We start from the raw sequence: 18,948 nt of genomic DNA on the forward strand, positions 1-18,948 counted from the left end.
AGATCATCAAGTCCATCGTCTGCATGTGCAAATACACGTAACAGTCCTCTAACGAAGTACAACAGATATTAACATGACTCTTGAGCCAATGTACATTCACAGAACTAAGGGTTATCAAAGCCCGATAAGGTAATTTTGCCCTCCCCCTATATTGGAATTTTTGCATGCCTGCTTCTGGAAGAATTATAATCTCCTGAAATTTCGCAAAAAGCAAAATTTCAGGGATGTGAAACCATGCAAAATGTATTATATTTCATTGTCTCTCCTGCAATCAAAAGCTCTCATCTGGAATTCCCATGTCTTTGGTTGTTATCCTTTGCCCTACATCTCTTTTGTCCACTGCACTTTTACTTCCACCTCTCATGCATTCACCCTTAAATAAGAAAAAATATACAGTAGTGTCCTGGGTTTCATGTGCAGTGTGATTATCTGTCCACAAAAAAAGCCACATAATTTATCGCCTGTCCTCCCTTCCCAAATGTGGTGGCTGATCTGAGATTAACCCAGGACCATCCCTTCCACAACACCCAGTGCCAGGCAGCCTGCAGCTCTCATCTTCCAAAGAACTCCATATGGACAGATTCTTGTGCCCAGGCAGAGCTCTCTGAATCATCAGGGTCTACATCCTGTGATGAGAACTTGGAAAGTGCAGCTTGAAAAAAAATACCAAACCTTCCCCCCTCCCAATGCAATTAATCAATTAAAACAAAACAAAAGGAAGCTGAAGAGGTGTTGAAGAATCTGGAAAATATCAGTGAAGTTATGTGCAAAGTGTGGCAAAGTAAGCTTCTTGGGGCAAGGGCTATTTTTATATTTCGGTATCTATCATACAGCACAGAGCATGTCATTGAAGTTTATCAAATAAATAACACTAATAATATAATAGTGTTGTGGAATAACATAGGACAAGACTCTCTCTTTCCAGACCTGTCTCCTTCTGTCCAAACTAGACTCTCAGCCTCTCTCTCACATCCATCTGTGGAAGTCTAGCTATCAGCTCAAGGTCAGCGTGTCTAAAACAATGCCCTTAATCTTCCCCTGCCCCTACGGGCTTCCCCCATCATCTCCTCTTTACATCGCTGGGGACAACAACACCATCCTACACATCAATCAGGTCCATAACCTTAGAGTCACCTTCAACTCAGATCATTCTCTAAGTCCTCACATCCTTGCTATGTTTAAGTTTTGCAGATTCTTTCTGCATAACATTTCTAAGATATGGCCTTTCCTATCCATCCACACAAGGTTCTCATCACCTCATGTCTTAATTACTGCAACATCCTTTTCTCTAGCCTTGACAAATGCAATCTTGCCCTACTCAGACCCATTCAGAATGTTGCTGCAAAGATCATTCTCCTAGCCTGTCACTCTGACGGTCACCCCCCTTTGCATCCCTCCCCTGACTCTTCTTTCTCTACCACAGCAAGCAGAACCTACTTGTTTTCACTTTCAAGGTCCTTCAGATTATCCCCACCCCAACCCTACCTAACAGTTCTCATTCACTATCGAGAGATTGACTCCTGACTCTGATTGGCCCACAACATCAGCCTCCATTGCACACCTGTTAAATTTTCAAACACTTTTGTGCTTTCTCCCATGCTGCTTCTTACTCTGGGGAGGAGCACCCCATAAGCATCTGCAGAGCTAACTCATTATCCTTCTTTAAATTTCTCCCTTGATGTGAGCCCTACCAAAAACAAAACCTTACAGTGGTTAAGCTGTTTGTGTGCTGAGACAACCGCCCATCATACTGACCAGTATTATCTAATTGTTTCCTTGTTCTCTCCCATCTGTTGTCTTGTATTAGACTTGGACTGTAAGCTCGTAGGGGCAGGGACTGTGTTTTTGTTCTATGTTTGTACAGCGCCTTGCACAAAAGGGACCTGGTCCATGGCTAGGGCTCCTAGATGTCACGATGATGATGATGATAGTTGAAAGGATGTGTGTGGTGGGGGCAGGGGTGATTAGTTCCTCTTCAGGCATGGGGGGAGGGGAATATTTGGGCCAATGTTATCATAGGGAGAGAATAATTTTCAGGCAGACAGTGGTCTAACAGAATGGCTCCAGGGAGGGGGGGGGTAGCACACAAACACCTCATTTTCCCCCATACAAACACTGCTAATTATGCCAGTTGGTGGTACATTGCCTGAATACCAACAGCTTACTGTTGGCTGAGCCACAGAGATCTATGATCTTCCCATTCAGGCAAGAGGATTCCGAGACAGTACTATGCGATCTAAGCTTAATCATCCCAAACAATAATGGGGAATAGTAGAGGAGGTTCAGGCTTAAGGCTGCTCCATGTTTTGGGTCTGACTCTACTAGGTACATAACACCTGGTGGGTAGTGATGAGTGCCCTTGGATTCAATATATCCAGTGTAAGTTGAAGGCGCTCAGCCTATTTAAGATCAGGCCTCCGAAAGGCTACAGTCAATGTAGACTGTTAACAGGAATCCTGATGCATGCTGGTTTATTTTGATGGCACAATATTTATTTTAGGAACTAGATATTGAGATACCAAAAATAATGGCCGTTATTTGCCTAAATTCAGCCTTAAAGGACCATGAGAGAGTACTATCTTCTCCGGTGACTGAAGCAATGACAACCTTCACCTTTGTCCTTAGGGGAGAATTGGAAACCAGCATGTAAGTTGATTGCTGCTTGCAGGACCATGGAAAGAGCAGTCAAACACCATTTCGTCTTGTAACTACGACAGAGCCCCAAGTATATGGCTATTCAAGCAGTACCAGTAATTTAGTAGGGCACAGAAGAAGCAGAAATTTGGTACCATAATTGTTTTTTCCTTTGGGAATTAAAAAGCATGTGTTGATGTAGCTACTTCCAGCTTCTGATTCAAAAGTGACAGGTGAGTTTCTCAGAATGGACATTTTTTTCCCCAATAAGTTAATGTCAGAATAAATTCATTCAGAAAACACTGAACAAGAGTAATTAACATTCACTCTGAGCTGAAGAATAGCTTTGATAATATCCAAACTCATTTGATATTTTCTTTACTCAAAACACTGTTCATTACACTGAACTTTGGTTTCAGTAGACTGAGTGTTCCTGGTAAACATACAGCACGATTAACTCATGAGAGCAAAATATTCTGAATGGACATTTTGTAATTATAAGAATCCCAAACATTTTGATGAATGAAGTGAAAAACTGGAACATTTTAGGTACCTGAAAAGAAGTTCCTGGGACACTGAGACATCATATAAGAAAACAGGATAATCTCAATTTAACTGGGACATATGTTTTCTTTAGCAACTGAGGTGTGTATATGGCTGAAACTCCACTTCCTTTAGTGTGCTATAGTTTACACAAGCATTAGTGGGTTGAAAGGCAGTGTGGTCTTGTAGTCTGAGTTCTTCTCTACATTGACTCCTAATTTCCTCCCATTTGCTTAACTTCCATCCCCTTCTGCATCCCATCTGCTCAAATAACCAATAAATTTGTTAATGCTTATATTAAAGTGTCCTCACAGGGTCAAGGGTTAAAACCTCAATGAGTTTAATGGCGGTGGGGCAGGGGAGTGCAGCCCTCCAAGGGCCGCTGTTTCAGGCTGTGCGCAGACTTAGGAAGACAATACTGCAGTTATTACATTCAGTAAAAATCTGATTCAGTCCATAACCACTTGATTTACTAACTGGTGAGCTGAGTATAAGCTGATGGGTAAGTGTAGGAGGGTAGTCACCCGCCCTGCCCTGAAGGGTTTAAAACAGCCCTGGGAAAGGGCTGCCAATAGGCTAGGCTGATTGGGGAAGCAGCCACAGCTGGAGCCATGCCTTAATCAGGCCACAGCTGGCCCTATAAAAGTCTGAGAGCCAGGAGTTCAGGCAGTCTCTCTCTCTAGCTGTAGAGAGAGGACTTGGCTGCCTGGAAGCTGAGCAGGGTACCTAGAGTGGAACAGGGTTGGGGGAAGGGCAAAGGGAGCTGGGGAGCTCCAGCCTGGAAAAAAACCCCCAGACTGCAGGCCTTGCAAAAGGCCAGGAAAGGTATTGGGGCTACAGAGGGGTAGCCTGGGAATAGGCGGAGGCAGCAGGTCCAAACCCTCCTTGCTGATGAGAGTGGCCATTACACTGCAGTCTGCCCCAGTGAATGGGGGTTAGATCATGACTGGCAGTAGTCACTGAGGCAAGGTGAGTTTAGAGGGTTGGGGGTTCCCCTAGGAGGGGAGACCCAGAGTGTGGGGGTACTGCTGGGGCAGAACCCCAGGGTAAAGGGCACTGGAGTCCAGGAGGGACACAGGGGCCAGCAGTAAGTGAGCCGCTGGCTTGCAGAGGGTGCTCCGAAGGCTGGAAAGAGCTAATTCCTGAGATGACCAGCAGGAGGTGCTGCACTGGTAAGTTGTCACTGCGCTACAGTAAGCAAGACTTCACAGAAAGCATTTCAAAGACAGTCATGTTGAACTGACACAATCCCAAAGGCCCATCAGGGAGGCCATTTCTTTCTTGACTAATAGCAGGGCTCTGCCTGTTTCTGGCAGAACTCAATAGCTGTATGAATCAGAGTCTGAAACCTATAGGGAAGCCAATTCAGCAGTTCCAGTGATTGGAGCAATTCAATACAAACAGGGTTGCTTTTACTTACAATTATAATTAGGACCAATTCTACAAATGTTGTTCTAGCTGAGCCAAAGCTAATTATAGGAATGCAATGAGTTATGGGGTTCCCTACCTTCTGGGCTATGGCTTCCTGCGAACTGAGGAGAGTGCTGCATTCCCCATCATGGTATTCTTCTTTACATTCACGGCAGAAGACAAACTGGAAAAAACCAACCCACATGTCATAAAAACAAGTTAGGGATAAAACCAGCAGATTTCAGTCACAGAAGTAATAAAATAAAAATAAATTTGATTAATCAAATGAGCTTTTTCCTGTGTTGGACATACAAAATCATTGGATACTGATGGGTTGTTTTTCTTTCACAGTGCAAATCTGTTCATATAAAAAGGGGACAAGCTGAATTTAGCTTTTTTTTTATAGTGTTTAATATTGGAAGTTGTTTATATGCAAAGTACCTAGTCAAACACATTCCCTTTTGGAAAATTATTATTTTTAGTAAAAGATAACTTTCTACAGGTCACTTGAACCACTGCACAAAGCATAATATTATATCCTTCCATAGATTTCTATAGAATGGTTTAAAAAAATAAAAGCAAAACAAAAACAAACCACAACACTGTAGAAAGACTATGATTCTCTATTCAGTTGTGTAGGCTGTTAGGGGAATTGCTGTAGAATTTTATTAAATTTTTTAGAATTGTATTTGTTTCATCCCTGTTAAATTCTATAGCTCTTTTCATAAGAGTTCAGCCACACAACGTCCTTTACAGACTAGTAACACATTTCATCTGTAGCACTGTTTGAGCTGTAACTGCTATCTAAAATGGTTCATGTGCAACAAGCTTGTTCCATTTTTATACTCCAAAATGAAGATATATATTTGACATGTGTCAAAATCTTTGACTCATCAATTCCACATTAATTTCTGTGTCTCTTGTGGATAAGAGGAAAAGTCAATAATGTAAAATGCGTGTCTCTTGCTGTGCCAAAGCCATGCTGTCTTGACCCACCTTCAGATTCTGAACGACCTCTCAGCAGTTAGCTATTCTGACTTGCATATAAGCAAGACTGATAAAGCAGCCTTGATTTTGATACAGAGCTGCATTCAGATGTAATGAATAAGGATATCAGGGGAACCTGACACTGGGACATTTATCTGCCACAAATTCCATCTCCGCAATTCCATTTTGAACTCTTTTGAGCTTCTGTTGTCAATTTTGTAAGTACTATAGAAAATCACATTTTATTATCATGCTGAAGAAACTACATTTTTATGCAATGAAGCACTGTGAAAGAAAACCAGGCCAACAGGACTGATTCTACTCTCCAGAAGTAATATGGAGTCGTCATGGAGCTCTGGGAAAAGGAATGGAATGAATGTTTTTGTTTTGTCCAGATTAAACAAAGTTATGACCCTTTCTTGTCTGTCAGTTTTCTTTGGCTATCATGTCTATTATCTGTAATTTCTTATTTTTCCTTTAATCACCACTTATGTTAATTCAGTTGTGGTTATTAGTAATCTGTTTAATGATGGAGGTATCTTTGCCAGGCACACTGTATGAGAGACTGCATTATTTTTGTTAATAAATGTTTTGATTATGGTAGTACCCAAAGGCCCCAATCAGGACTCAGCCTCAATGTGCTGGGCATAAGAACGGCCATACTGGGTAGGACCAAAGTCCATCTAGCCCAGTATTCTGTCTTCCAACAGTGGCCAATGCCAGGTGCCCCAGTGGGAATGAACAGAACAGGCAATCATCAAGTGATCCATTCCCAGCTTCTGGCAAACGGAGGCTAGGGACACCATCCCTGCCCATCCTGGAATACACACATAGGCATTCTGGGGATGCTTAGTTATACTGCCCACTCTTTCTTCTTTTTACTTTACCTATTTCTGGCCTCTATTTCTTTGTCCCTACACATCTTTATGAAAGGGTTATGTGATTTACATTGCTAGACCCAATGTTTTGCCACAAAGGGCTGCAATTCCCTAGGCGCTCTCATCTCACTCTAATTCAATTTTGTGGAAGTTTCACAAATCTTAAAGACAGAAATTTTGCAAAAAATCCCCTCCCCCTCTCGAAACAATATTTGGCTTACCTCATATTGCAGTTTACATAATACTGATATCTGTTGAAACAATGCTATTTGCAAAACTATGTTATATTACAATTCTGTGTGGCCCCTTCCATGGTAATTTTATATGCTGCAAGTAACTCCACAACTGATCTCATCCCATTGCTTTCTATAGAAATGAGTCTGATCTTTTGGTGAGACTGTAAACTCTTTTCACAACTTAGATAATGGATGAGATGTAAAATCAGTTAAACCAATCAATAGGGTGTTCTTCCATGCTATATCAGAATAAATATGCCTTCCTTGATACAAATTCATTAAGTACTCCCCATTCACAGCATAGCATGAGCAATAAAAAAAATGCACATCCGTTTAAACAAAAGAGTGGTTAATAAAATAGTTTCATTCATTTTAACTTTCAGATATGGGAAAAAAAAGATTTGGAAATGAAATATGGCAAAAAAGTTCCTCCAGTTAACCTGAATTTTATGGCTTCATTAATAATAATAATAATAATAATAATAATTAATAATTAATTAATAATAGGAGCTATTTTGCCTCAGGAAAGAAAAAAGAATTTAAGTTGTTTAATTAGGATGTAGCACTTTTGCATAAATTTTGTACTAAGAAGTGTTTAAAAATTATCGTGTGACATAATTGCTAATTGAAATCACACTTTCTCCCCTTTATTTCTTTAAATAAAAAGAGCCTGACAGTTTAATTTGATAATAAGTACTGGTTAAGAAGTTACTATTTCTTAGTATATTATTTATGTCTTAGAATTTGCTGTTGGCACCCACATGAAAGATATTAGTCTTGGAAAAAACAAAAAAGACAAATCCTAAAAGTCTCAAATCTATCCTTTAAGGTTCATGCACAACATGAGGACTAAGGGGGAAATTTTCAGAAGCAAGTGAGAACTTTAGGCACACAAATCTAATTTGAAAAACAATAAGACTTGTGTGCCTAAATCTATTTAGGTGCTTCTGAAAATCTCCTCTTCAATTCATAAAGAACTAGGAGGCTGCAGCCGAAAGAAAAATACAGGAAGCTTCTCAAAATAATCAAAGATGGGCCTCAGCAAAAATCCTGGATCCAAACAAGCTCAAACTTAAGAAGTGTTTAAAAATCTGAATCTCAATCCAGACACAATTTTATAAAGGGCTCTTACCTTAATTGTTCAAAACAAAAGTGCACATCTACACACCAGGACGCTGTCATGTTCAAAGCCTGGGTTTCAAATTTGCAGCTTGATCCCATCTCTAAAAGTAGTGTTAGGGGGAAAAAATGATGCTGGGGGCAAATTTTGCTCTTAGTTATACTGGTGCAACTGGATTCTGACAGAGTTGCCTAGGAGTAACTGAGAACAGAACTTGGCCGTGTGTGGGGGAAAAAACTTTCAAACTCTTCAGGCAAATCTAATTAGAAAAGCTTAGCTCTTAAATACTAAGGTGATGGATACTTCAGAAATATAGGTTTTGCCACTTCTCCATAATACTTTGAAGATTTACCATTTCCTGGACCAGGCATACACAATTCTCATCTCCCTTCTTGACTACCTCCCCTTTCCTGGTCCCCATAATGCTGACATTGTCCCCCTCTCATATTTACAAAATAGGACTATTAAATTCATCCTTTTGCATGTCATTCTGACCAGAGCACTCCCATTTTTGAATTCCTGTACTAGCTTCACATTCTCCAATGCTTCAAGACTGAGATTTTTATCATCACCTTCAAGTCCCCTTCCATTTTGGGCTTCTTACACATACATATTTGTGCCTTCTTCTTCCAGGCTGCCTCTTACACCTGAAATACCTTCCCAGAATGAATAGGTAACACCCATCATGCCCTTCAAATTTCTCCTTGAGATTCACCTCTATCGGGATGCCAGTAAGACATTAGACAATGAAAGATGGATTGGGGAAGTGGGAGGGGAGAATAGATGGGGTTAACTGGTTCTTTTATTAAACAGTATAAATGGTTCATGGAAATGTGTATAAAACACATTTATTTGATTGAATCTCTCTTCCCTCACCCTCATCCAAGCCTGATTGGGTCTCTGGAAAATACTATAAAATAATAATATATGACTACAAATGTGTTTCCTACAAAATGGTTTTACTGGCAAAGATTTCTGCATGCACTGCCTGCTCTCTACTGTATGCGTGTATACTCACAGACAAACACCTTATGGATATTCAAGGATATCAATGTAAATTGCTGTATGAAGAGGTAAAATCACCTCCCTACTCATTATTCCCCCGTTTGTATCCAGTTCTGGTGTCCACAATTCAAGAAGGATATTGATAAATTGGAGAAGATTTAGAGATGAACCAAAAGAATGATTAAAGAAACAGAAAACATGTCTTATAGTGGTAGCGTAAAAGACTGCAATCAGTTTAGTTTAACAAAGAGTAGATTAAGGAGTAACTTGATCAGTCTATAAGTACCTACATGGTAAACATAAATTTAATGATAAACGGCTCCTCAGTCTAACAAAGGTATCACAAAATTCACTTTGTTGAAGCAAGACAAATTCAGACTAGAAACAGGTGCACATTTTTAATAGTGAAGGTAATTAACCATTGGAACAACTTATCAAGGGTTGTGGTAGAGTCCCCATCACTGGAAATTGTTAAGTCAAGGCTAGGTGTTTTTTCAAAAAAAGATGCTCTAGTTCAAACTGGAAATAATTCAGGGAAGTCCTTTGGCCCATGTTACACAGGAGGGGACACTAGATGATCACAATGACCCCTTCTGGCCTTACAGTCTATTTGAATACATCCAAAAATCACATTAGCCCATTTTGCTAGAGTACCTCACTGGTAGCTCATGTGCAGTTGCTCATCCACTATGACCCTTAAATCTTTTTCAGATACACCATTTTCCAGAATGCAGTCCCCCATGCTGTAGACATGGCCTGCATTCTTTGTTCTTAGATGGAAAACTTTGCATTTGGCTGAATTGTTTGAATTGACACAGATTGTGTGATCCAGATTGTTTGACTGCCCTGACCTCATCACTATGTACCCCTTTCCCAATCTTTGTGTCAACTGTACATTTTATCAGCAGTGATTTTATATTTACTTCTAGATCACTGATGAAAATATTGTATAGCGTCAGTCCTAGTACTGCACCCTGTGGAATCCCACTTGTTTTTATAATGTTTCTCCATTGACAACTACTTTAAGATGTGTCACTAAGCCAGTTCTTAATCCATTTAATATGTATTTTATTGATATTGTCTGGTGCTAGTTTTTTTAATCAGAAGGTCATGCAGTACTAAATCAAACACCTTACAAAAGTTTAAAGTATATTATATCTATGCAAAAAGAAAAGGAGTACTTGTGGCACCTTAGAGACTAACAAATTTATTAGAGCATAAGCTTTCGTGAGCTACAGCTCACTTCATCGGATGCATTTAGAGCTGTAGCTCACGAAAGCTTATGCTCTAATAAATTTGTTAGTCTCTAAGGTGCCACAAATACTCCTTTTCTTTTTGCGAATACAGACTAACACGGCTGCTACTCTGAAACCTGTCATTATATCTATGCAGTTATCTTTATGAACCAAAGTTGTAAATCTATGAAAGAACGAAATCAGGTTTGTTTGACATGACCTATTTTCCATAAAACCACCTTGACTGGCATGTTTATTGAAGGTATGCAAGTGTAAAACAGCCAAATTTAGCCCACTCTAGGTTCCAGTGGGGGGAGGAGGGGAGATGTCCTAAAAGAAAAGACTTCTCTCTCTCTCTCTCTCCTGTTTCTGATCCTCTACTTTGCTCTTTTTCACCTCATCTCATTTGCAAGTACTCAGTGCCATCAATTTAGAACCAGCATTATACAGTGGAGTCGCATCATATGCGCATTTAACTTACGCGAATTCAACTATACACACTTGGCAAAAAAAAAGAAAAGAAAAATAACTAACTCGCGGTGATGGAGTGCTGTACAGGAGTCAATGGGGGAGCGCTCAGGGGTCGATTTATCACATCTAGTCTAGACGCGATAAATCGACCCCACTGGATCGATCGCTGCCTGCCGATCCAGTGAGCATGTCGCCGCACTGAGTGTGGTTCTAGTGTTTAAAGATATGTATTTTTTGTACATGGCCCCTAAACGCAAGCCAACTATTTCATCTTGTGCGCAACCGAAGAGTGATCTGTTCCAATGCTGGAGGAAAAACTGGCTGTGCTGGACTTATTGAGACACAGTATGTCGGTCTCCAACATGGCACATACATATGGCTGCAACGAATCTAACATCCATGCCATCAAGATTCGAGAGAGAAATTCGTCAAGCCGTGGCATCAAGTGCTCCAATAACTACTAAGGTGACGAGCCAAGTGCGTGATAAGACTTAAGTGAAGACTGAAAGGCATTAAACTTATGGCTGGAAGACATGAACCATAAATATGTGCCTATCGATGGCAACATGTTGCAAGAAAAGGCTCTTAGCCTCTACACGCTGTTCAAACCTCCCACCGAAGAGGGACAGCCTTTTGATGAGAAGGAATTCAAAGACAGCCAAGGATGGCTTAACAGTTTTAGGAACCGCTTCAACCTCAAAAACGTGCAGACTACTGGTGAAGCTGCATTTGCCAATGAAGAGGCAGCAAAAGCCTACCCCGAACAATTAAAGAAAATCATAGAAGAAAAGGGCTATCTTCCAGAACAAGTTTTTAATGCTGACGAGACTGGGCTCTTCTGGAAAAAAAAATGCCCAACTGCACTTACACTTCGAAATCAGAAAGACAAGCCCCTGGCTTCAAAGCAGCTAAAGACCGTGTGACTATATTTTGTGGCAATGCAGCTGGGCATTTTACTAAAGCCAGGCTTGCTCTACAGGGTTGCAAATCCCCGGGCCCTAAAAGGCAAGAACAAAAATCTCCTGCCTGTGTTTTGGCAATCAACTAAAAAGGCTTGGGTGATGCAGCATTATTTCTGGATAGGTTCCACAAGCGTTTCATTCCAGAGGTCAAGTTGTACCTCGAAGAGAAAGGACTTGACTTTAAAGTGTTGCTGATCATAGACAATGTTCCTCGCCACTCTATGGCACTCCAGTTTGCGCATAACAATGTTGAAGTCATGTTTCTCCCTTTTTTTAAATTTTTTCATTCTTCTGTCTCTCTCTCTTTTTGACCTTACATAATTTTCGCCCTATGCACTGACTTTAGAACCAAACCCCCGCGTAAGATGGGACTCCACTGTAGATGGAAGACACCAAGACAAATTAAAGCTCCAAGATGAAGACCACAGTCAACAATTCTGCTTCTCAAGTACAATGGAACTTCCTGGGTAAAGCTCATCTGTGCAAGAGAGAGAGCTTTCTTGGGACCAGTCCAAAACTGTGGAATGATCTTTTCAAGAACTAACGACAATCAAACCTCATCACCTTCCACTCCAAATGCATAAACACTGAGTAGCACATACATTAAAAAAAAAGCCTACCAAACAAAACAACAACACTTGGGAAAAGGATGAGAGAGAGGAGAGAATGAATCACATGTCAGGTATTAGTTATGTTGCTTAATACATTCATGGAACACACTCAAATACTACAGTAATGAGGACAACAGAAGAATCTATAGGGAACAGAACAGAAACTAACCAATTATGGTCTAATACAAAGAGGACCAAAGAAAGTCTTTGTTGAATCCCAAAGCAATTGGCTATTCAGCATACATCAATCAAATACACCAAGAGTTAATGGATAAATATAAAGGTACTTGTTGTTATGGTGCACCCCAGAAGGCTTTATGGAAATATGCTTATGAATGTATATATGACATAACTGGAATATGTTTTATGCTACATTTGCTATGTAACATATATATGTAAAGATTATGATCTACTGAATATATTCATCCTATTTGTATGCATGTGTCATTGTTGTATTTGAAGTTATGAATATTGGCTGTATACTTGTTTGATTTTAAATAGCCTTAGTAAGGCATTTGGTCAGCTTCTTGAGAAAAGAATGTGCAAGTTAAGTGCCCAGTCAAGAAGCACTTAACGGACAATGGATCTTGGAAGCTCCAATCTACATAAGAAGTCCACATGAGGACATTCAAGGTAGCATGTGAACCATGGCTGCTATCTGTAAGTTCTGGGTCATGCATGGACATGTGACTTGCCCACGTGACTTCAAATCTCCATCTTGTCGCTGGATTTCTACATGGAGGAGGGAGGGGATCCACCCACAAGAGAAAGTATATTTAAACCCATGGGAGACTATTCCATTTTGTCTTGAGCTGGCTCAAGAGAGACCCTTTCCACCCCTAAGGATAACTGAAAGAAACTGGTACAAAGGACAGTAACTACAGGGGGTGTGAGTGATTGCTGGACCCAGACTAGAAGAAGACTAGTCTGTAAAACGAAGCTTACTAGAACTCCTCTGAGGGTGAGGTTTTATCTGTATTCAGTTTTCTTACTGTATTAGGCATAGACTTGCAGGTTTTATTTTGTTTTGCTTGGTAATTCACTTTGTCTGTCTGTTACTACTTGGAACCACTTAAATCCTACTTTCTGTATTTAATAAAATCACTTTTTACTTATTAATTAACCCAGAGTACGTATTAATACCTGGGGGGGGGGAAACAGCTGTGCATAGCTCTCTATCAGTGTTATAGAGGGCAAACAATTTATGAATTTACCCTGTATAAACTTTAAACATTTGGAGGGGTTTATTTGGGGTTTGGACCCCATTGGGAGTTGGATATCTGAGTGTTAAAGACAGGAACACTTCTTAAGCTGCTTTTAATTAAGCCTACAGCTGTTACGGGACGTGGTTCAGACCTGGGTCTGGGTTTGCAGCAGGCAAGCTGGTCTGGCTCAAACCAGGCAGGGCACTGCAGTGCCAGGGCAGGAAAGCAGGGGCAGTAGTAGTCATGGCACATCATTTGGCAGCCCCCAGGGGGTTTCTGTGATCCAACCCGTCACAGTACTTATCTGGACCCCCCCCCATGATGGTATCTGACTGCCTCACAATCTCTAATATATTTATCCTCACAACACCCCAGTGAACTAGGGAAGTATTATCCATTTTATGGGTGGGGATCCTGAGGCACAGAAAGACTTGGTGATTTTTACAAGGTAACACAGGAAGTCTGTGGTGGAGCATGGAACTGAACAAGTCTCAGGCTAGTGCCCTAAGCATTGGACAATCCTTCCTCTTCAGCCCTTTAATATCATTGGTTATATAGTACATATACTTTAGTGTGTGTGTGTGTGTATATATATATATATATACATATATTTTATATATATAGTTTTATATATAAATATTGTCTTTAGATATTGCAAAAATCCCCAAACCCCTCTTGGACATAATGGTCTATGGACTGGCAACATTCCTTTTTAAAAAAAAAAAAAAAAAAAAAACAGGCTGATCAATGAGTTTAAGCCACAACAACTGGTTTTGTAATGAAGAAATGGTTTTTCCAAAGTCTAATGTAAGTAGAAATAGTTTCTCAATTTATTTAGAAAGTCAATGAAAACATGTTTTTGGGAGCGTGGGTGGAGGGAGGGGAAGGCTATTTAAAGATTTCCCACAGTTGTTAAACACCAGAACACAATTACCCGCTAGTGCATTAGAGTCATGGGATGAAATTTAGAAGTCTATTTTCATTGTCCATGCTGACTAAAGAAACCACAAGTATGTTGGGAAGTGTGTAGGAGTTCTAAATTCAATTTCTCTCATGTATAGTGGTTTTTGTCAAACAGTTAAGGATTTTTTAAGTATAGTGTTTATCTGGAGGGTGGCCCTTTAAATAATAACAAAGAAAGCACCAAATAAGCAAAAGTCTGTTGTGGTGGTGGTGTGTTTTGCTACCCCATAAAATGAACAATTGGTCAAAAAAAGAGTTTTGTCTTAAATATATAAACATAAAATAAGACACCAAGTTTTAACACAAAGTCCAGTTTTTATAGTCAAGCAATAAACTGTGGATTGAAGTAGGGATTTACAATGAAAACACAGACAAGCCCTGAAGCAAATCAGAGCTGCTAGGCAATGTTACATACAAAATCACTACACCTGCTATACTATGTAACATAGGCATAGTGCATTTCTGTTTAGTAAAATAAAAATACCATTTTTTCTAGTGCATTGCAAAATGTATATTAGTGTAAATTATAGAGAAACATTTACAGTGAAGCTGTTTCGTTTAAAAAAAGACCCTAATTCTCCCCCCCCCCCCATCTCCTTCATTATAAAGGATTCCATTATACATTACTTATACTTCAGAAATGTGCAGGAGTGAGAGAACAGTCTGATTGCTTAATTAGAGTTCAGTCTACATAATTATGAGAGAACCATCTCACTAGCCTGGAACTATGCACTTATTACATTGGCTTTGAGTGGAAATAAGTAACAGGGTGGCCACTTATTGAACACCACTTTGTGGCTAGGGATCACTTTGCAGGTACCTTGCCTGTTAGCCTCCCCCTGCAGACCCCTTAAATCAGGGGTTCTCAGACTGGGGTTTGGGACCCCTCAGGGGGTCACAAGGTTATTATATGGGGGGGTTGCAAGCTGTCAGCCTCTACCCCAAACCCCACTTTGCATCCAGCATTTATAATGGTGTTAAATATATAAAAAAGTGTTTTTAATTTATAAGGGGGGTCACACTCAGAGGCTTGCTATATGAAAGGGGTCACCAGTATAAAAGTTTGAGAACCACTGCCTTAAATGCTCCAGTCTCTGTTGTGACTTCCAGCACCCCTGTCTGAGGCTGTTTAACTGCAAATAAAGTCTTACATAGTCCTCAGAGTCCTTAAACACAAAATTATCCAAACAATCTTCAGTGAGTCCCCACCATAAGATCCATAATCATAACTCAATTTAGCTCTGGTTCTTCTGCCCATGGTCGTCTTCTGTCACTCTGCTGCACCCAAAGCCAGCACTCTCAGCTCTTTCTAATTGAAGCTCTGGCCCTTGCTTTCTTCTCTTTCAGTGTTTCCCATGTTCTGTGGGAGAAGGTAAGTCTATATACTGCCCTCCTCCAGAGAGCTCCTCCTGATTGGCTGCAAGTAAGGGGAGCCCTACCCCACCCTACACTATAGACCTCCTGATTAAAGGAAGCCCTTAAAGGAAGTGTCCTGGGTTCCCTACCAACTCCTAATTCTCCTGGACCACTTCCTCTCTTCTACCACGTGGCCATTTTCTGGGCCTTTGTGCATTCTAACACCTGGAATGGGGTCTTCTGGCCCTCTTTATTCTTAAAGGGCCAATACACCCTGTTACAGCCAATTATACCTTTTTAAAAAAATAGAATGTCACACTCCTTTGCTGTGTTGCTTTTGTGAGCCACACTTCTGGAATGTTATATTGACTTTGCCTCTGGCACCATGTTATACCCCACGCACCAAAGTGTCAGGTTTGCAACCATATGTCCTGTTTTGTGGTATTTATGTTTACAGTGAGTAAACTCCTTCACATAATGCGCAGACAACCTGTGAAACTCGTTGACATGGCATGTTGTCAAGGCCAGAAGTATCAGTGGGTTAAAAAAAGAATTAGATAAGTTCACGGAGAATAGATCTGTTAATGGCTATTAGCCAAGATGGTTAAGGATGCAACCCCATGCTCTGAGTATCCCTAAATCTCCAGCTGCCAGAAGCATCAGGCACTGGCCACTGTCAGAGACAGAATACTGGACTAGATGGACCATTAATATGACCCAGTATGGCCATCTTATGAGTACCTTCAAAACTGGTTAGTTAAAACCTGCAATACCTACATTTACTGTAGTATTTGTGTCAATGCCCATTCTCAGTATAAGGAACACTGCAACTACCTCGACAAAGATTACCATATTACAGTAACTATCCTTTTTAATGAGCCAGTTTTATTAGAGCTTAAAGTAATCACAAGAATACTAGTACTGGTAGAACAATGTAGGTCTTTTCCCTTAAAATATAGCGTGCATACTTACTAATACATCAGCTAAAGTCTAACTTTTGTGAAGAGTATGACAATCTGTCAAAATAGTGTCAAAAATACAGTAGCACTCTCAGTGCAGCTCTTGCAACGAGGGCAATTTGCCATCAATATCATAAGTGGCAATTTTCTATAAACATTAAAAGCTTTAAGTGTATGACAGCATCAAATGTCTTAGAGAGCTCTCTGTTATCTATAAAACATACAAGTGAAAGTCTCCCTTCTGACTTATACACATTAAAATGTATGTATATTCCTCCCTAAGACTTAAATCTTGGCATTTATACCACAGTTCTCTAAAGGGGGCACTGGGGAGCATTGAAGAGATTACACCTGAGGCAGATCATCTCTTTCAAAACTTCTGCTTTTGCTTGGGGGCCAGGTGCAAATCTGCATCTGATGAGCTAGCCTCTGCTTGCTGAGTTCTGTGTGTGGTCAAATATGCATCCCCATTCAATCCCCTTTCTCACTGGCTTTCTACCCAAGTGGTGGGGGGGCTGAAGAGGGGAGGATCAGGAGTGAGCAATCCCTGAGCTCAGGGAAGACAAGAGACTGTTATCATGAGATGACCTTGGAAAGCTGCTGAAGGGATTGGGAGGGAGGAGAGTGCCTCCTCCACAGCTCTCCACTCCTGCCCATACGTACAAGGAGCGCAATCTAGTCCTTAACTTTCTGACTAGAGTCCGAGACCATATTAGCACATTCCATAATGTGATGCTGTATAACTGAAACATGACCATTTATATCATATCATTAATATTGCCACTGTTGGACAATTGCAAAAAATCTTGTACAAAGTATATCATGTAAGGTGTCAATGGAAAAGTTATTATTTACTGAGTGTGATTATCATGTTTGTATGCATGTATCATCTTTGTATCTAAAGTTATGAATATTGACTATTTACCAGTATTTCAAATGTGTTTGCTCCTGGGATAAAATCACCAGGTAATTTATATCCAGTCTGGCCAGCACATTGTGAATGAACTATTCAAGCTGAATGCCTATCAAAGAATACTTAGCTCTCACAGTGGGTCATAGAAGAAGCTTGTCCCCACCTGATGAGCTGTCTTGTGGACACTTTAGCCAAACTATGGGTAATGGCTACTCCTATGAGTCATCAAATTATGCAAGGGCATGTGACTAGCTCAAGTGACCCTGGACTTCATCTTGTGCCTGTAATTTTCCACAAACTAAGACAAGTGCATTCCCTCCCCATGGGAAAAGGTATAAAAGACCCTGGAAACATCTCCCTTTTGCCTCTTTCCTGCTCTGATCTCTGAAGGAGCATTCCAACCAAAGGACTGAGGACCTTGCAGTCTTTTGGAAGTTACCAGAGACTTAACAAGCCACCAGTTTATTTCATCATTGCTACAAATCTGATCCATGAGGTTTGCAGTGTTTGTATGTATCTGATTTCTTTGCCATTTTAACTCTCTCCTTTTTTCTTTTCTCTTATAAATAAAGCTTTAGATATCGGATACTAAAGGATTGGCAACAGTGTGATTATTGGGTAAGATCTGAGTTTTATATATTGATCTGGCTATGTGGCTGATCTCTTGGGATTAGAAGGGTCCTTTGTTTGATTAAATTGATTTTAGATAACCACTCAGCATAAAGTCTAGGGGGATGAAACAAGGGCTGAAATGCCTAAGGAGACTGTAGTTTGGACTTCTTGTTAACCAGTGTGGTGAGACAGAGGTTTACTTTTTGTTTCTGGTGGCTTAGTATATCTTAAAATAGAATCACCGCCAGTTTGGTATGAGTCAGTCCTGTTTCTCAGCAGTTTGTCCTGAATCTGATATCCTCAGCTGTGACCCACTGAGGCACGATGACACACCTGTCCCACTTCTTCCTGGCCCCGCCCTCATCTTGTCTCTTCCTTCTCCTGCTCCCCCTCCTCCTCCCAGCACCTCCCGCCTGCTTCTGATCCTCGGCGGGCAGGAGGCTCTGGGGGAAGGGGGAAAAATTGATTGGCGGGGCCCGCTGGTGGATGCTGAGTACCCACTATTTTTTTCCATGGGTGCTCCAGGGCTGTGGAGCTGGGGCTAATGGTGGTGGCAGAGTTGCATGGCTTGCTCTGTGTGACTCAAATTAGTGTCAGGCTGCTGCTGGCACCACTGGAGGGAAGAACTATTGTATAATGACTTGATCCTGCTCACTTTGAAGTCAATGGCAACTAAAGCCAATGCTGCAGGATGAGGTTCTAAGGCCACAGGAACTAGCTATCTAATATGTAATTTTGAGCAATTTTATGCCTGGATGACTAGGAAAATGTAAGAGGTTGAGGTAAACTTCAGATTCCTGCAAACAATTTCCATAATAAATAGCATGACGTTTCTATGGGAAAGCTCT

General features: G+C 40.6%; 1 protein-coding gene across 6 annotated transcripts in view; it reads right to left on the reverse strand.

Annotated features, from left to right (window-relative positions):
• PRKN (parkin RBR E3 ubiquitin protein ligase) overlaps positions 1-18,948 on the reverse strand; it is a 1,277,841-nt gene that overhangs the window by 22,498 nt on the left and 1,236,395 nt on the right. For all 6 annotated transcript variants that reach the window (XM_038394015.2, XM_043511264.1, XM_043511262.1 and 3 more), the window contains one exon: positions 4,685-4,771. In XM_038394015.2, the coding sequence (XP_038249943.1) occupies positions 4,685-4,771 (87 nt within the window). The remainder of the gene's footprint in view (positions 1-4,684; positions 4,772-18,948) is intronic.

This window comes from Dermochelys coriacea, chromosome 3 (genome assembly GCF_009764565.3).
Source record: "Dermochelys coriacea isolate rDerCor1 chromosome 3, rDerCor1.pri.v4, whole genome shotgun sequence".
NCBI lineage: Eukaryota > Metazoa > Chordata > Testudines > Dermochelyidae > Dermochelys > Dermochelys coriacea.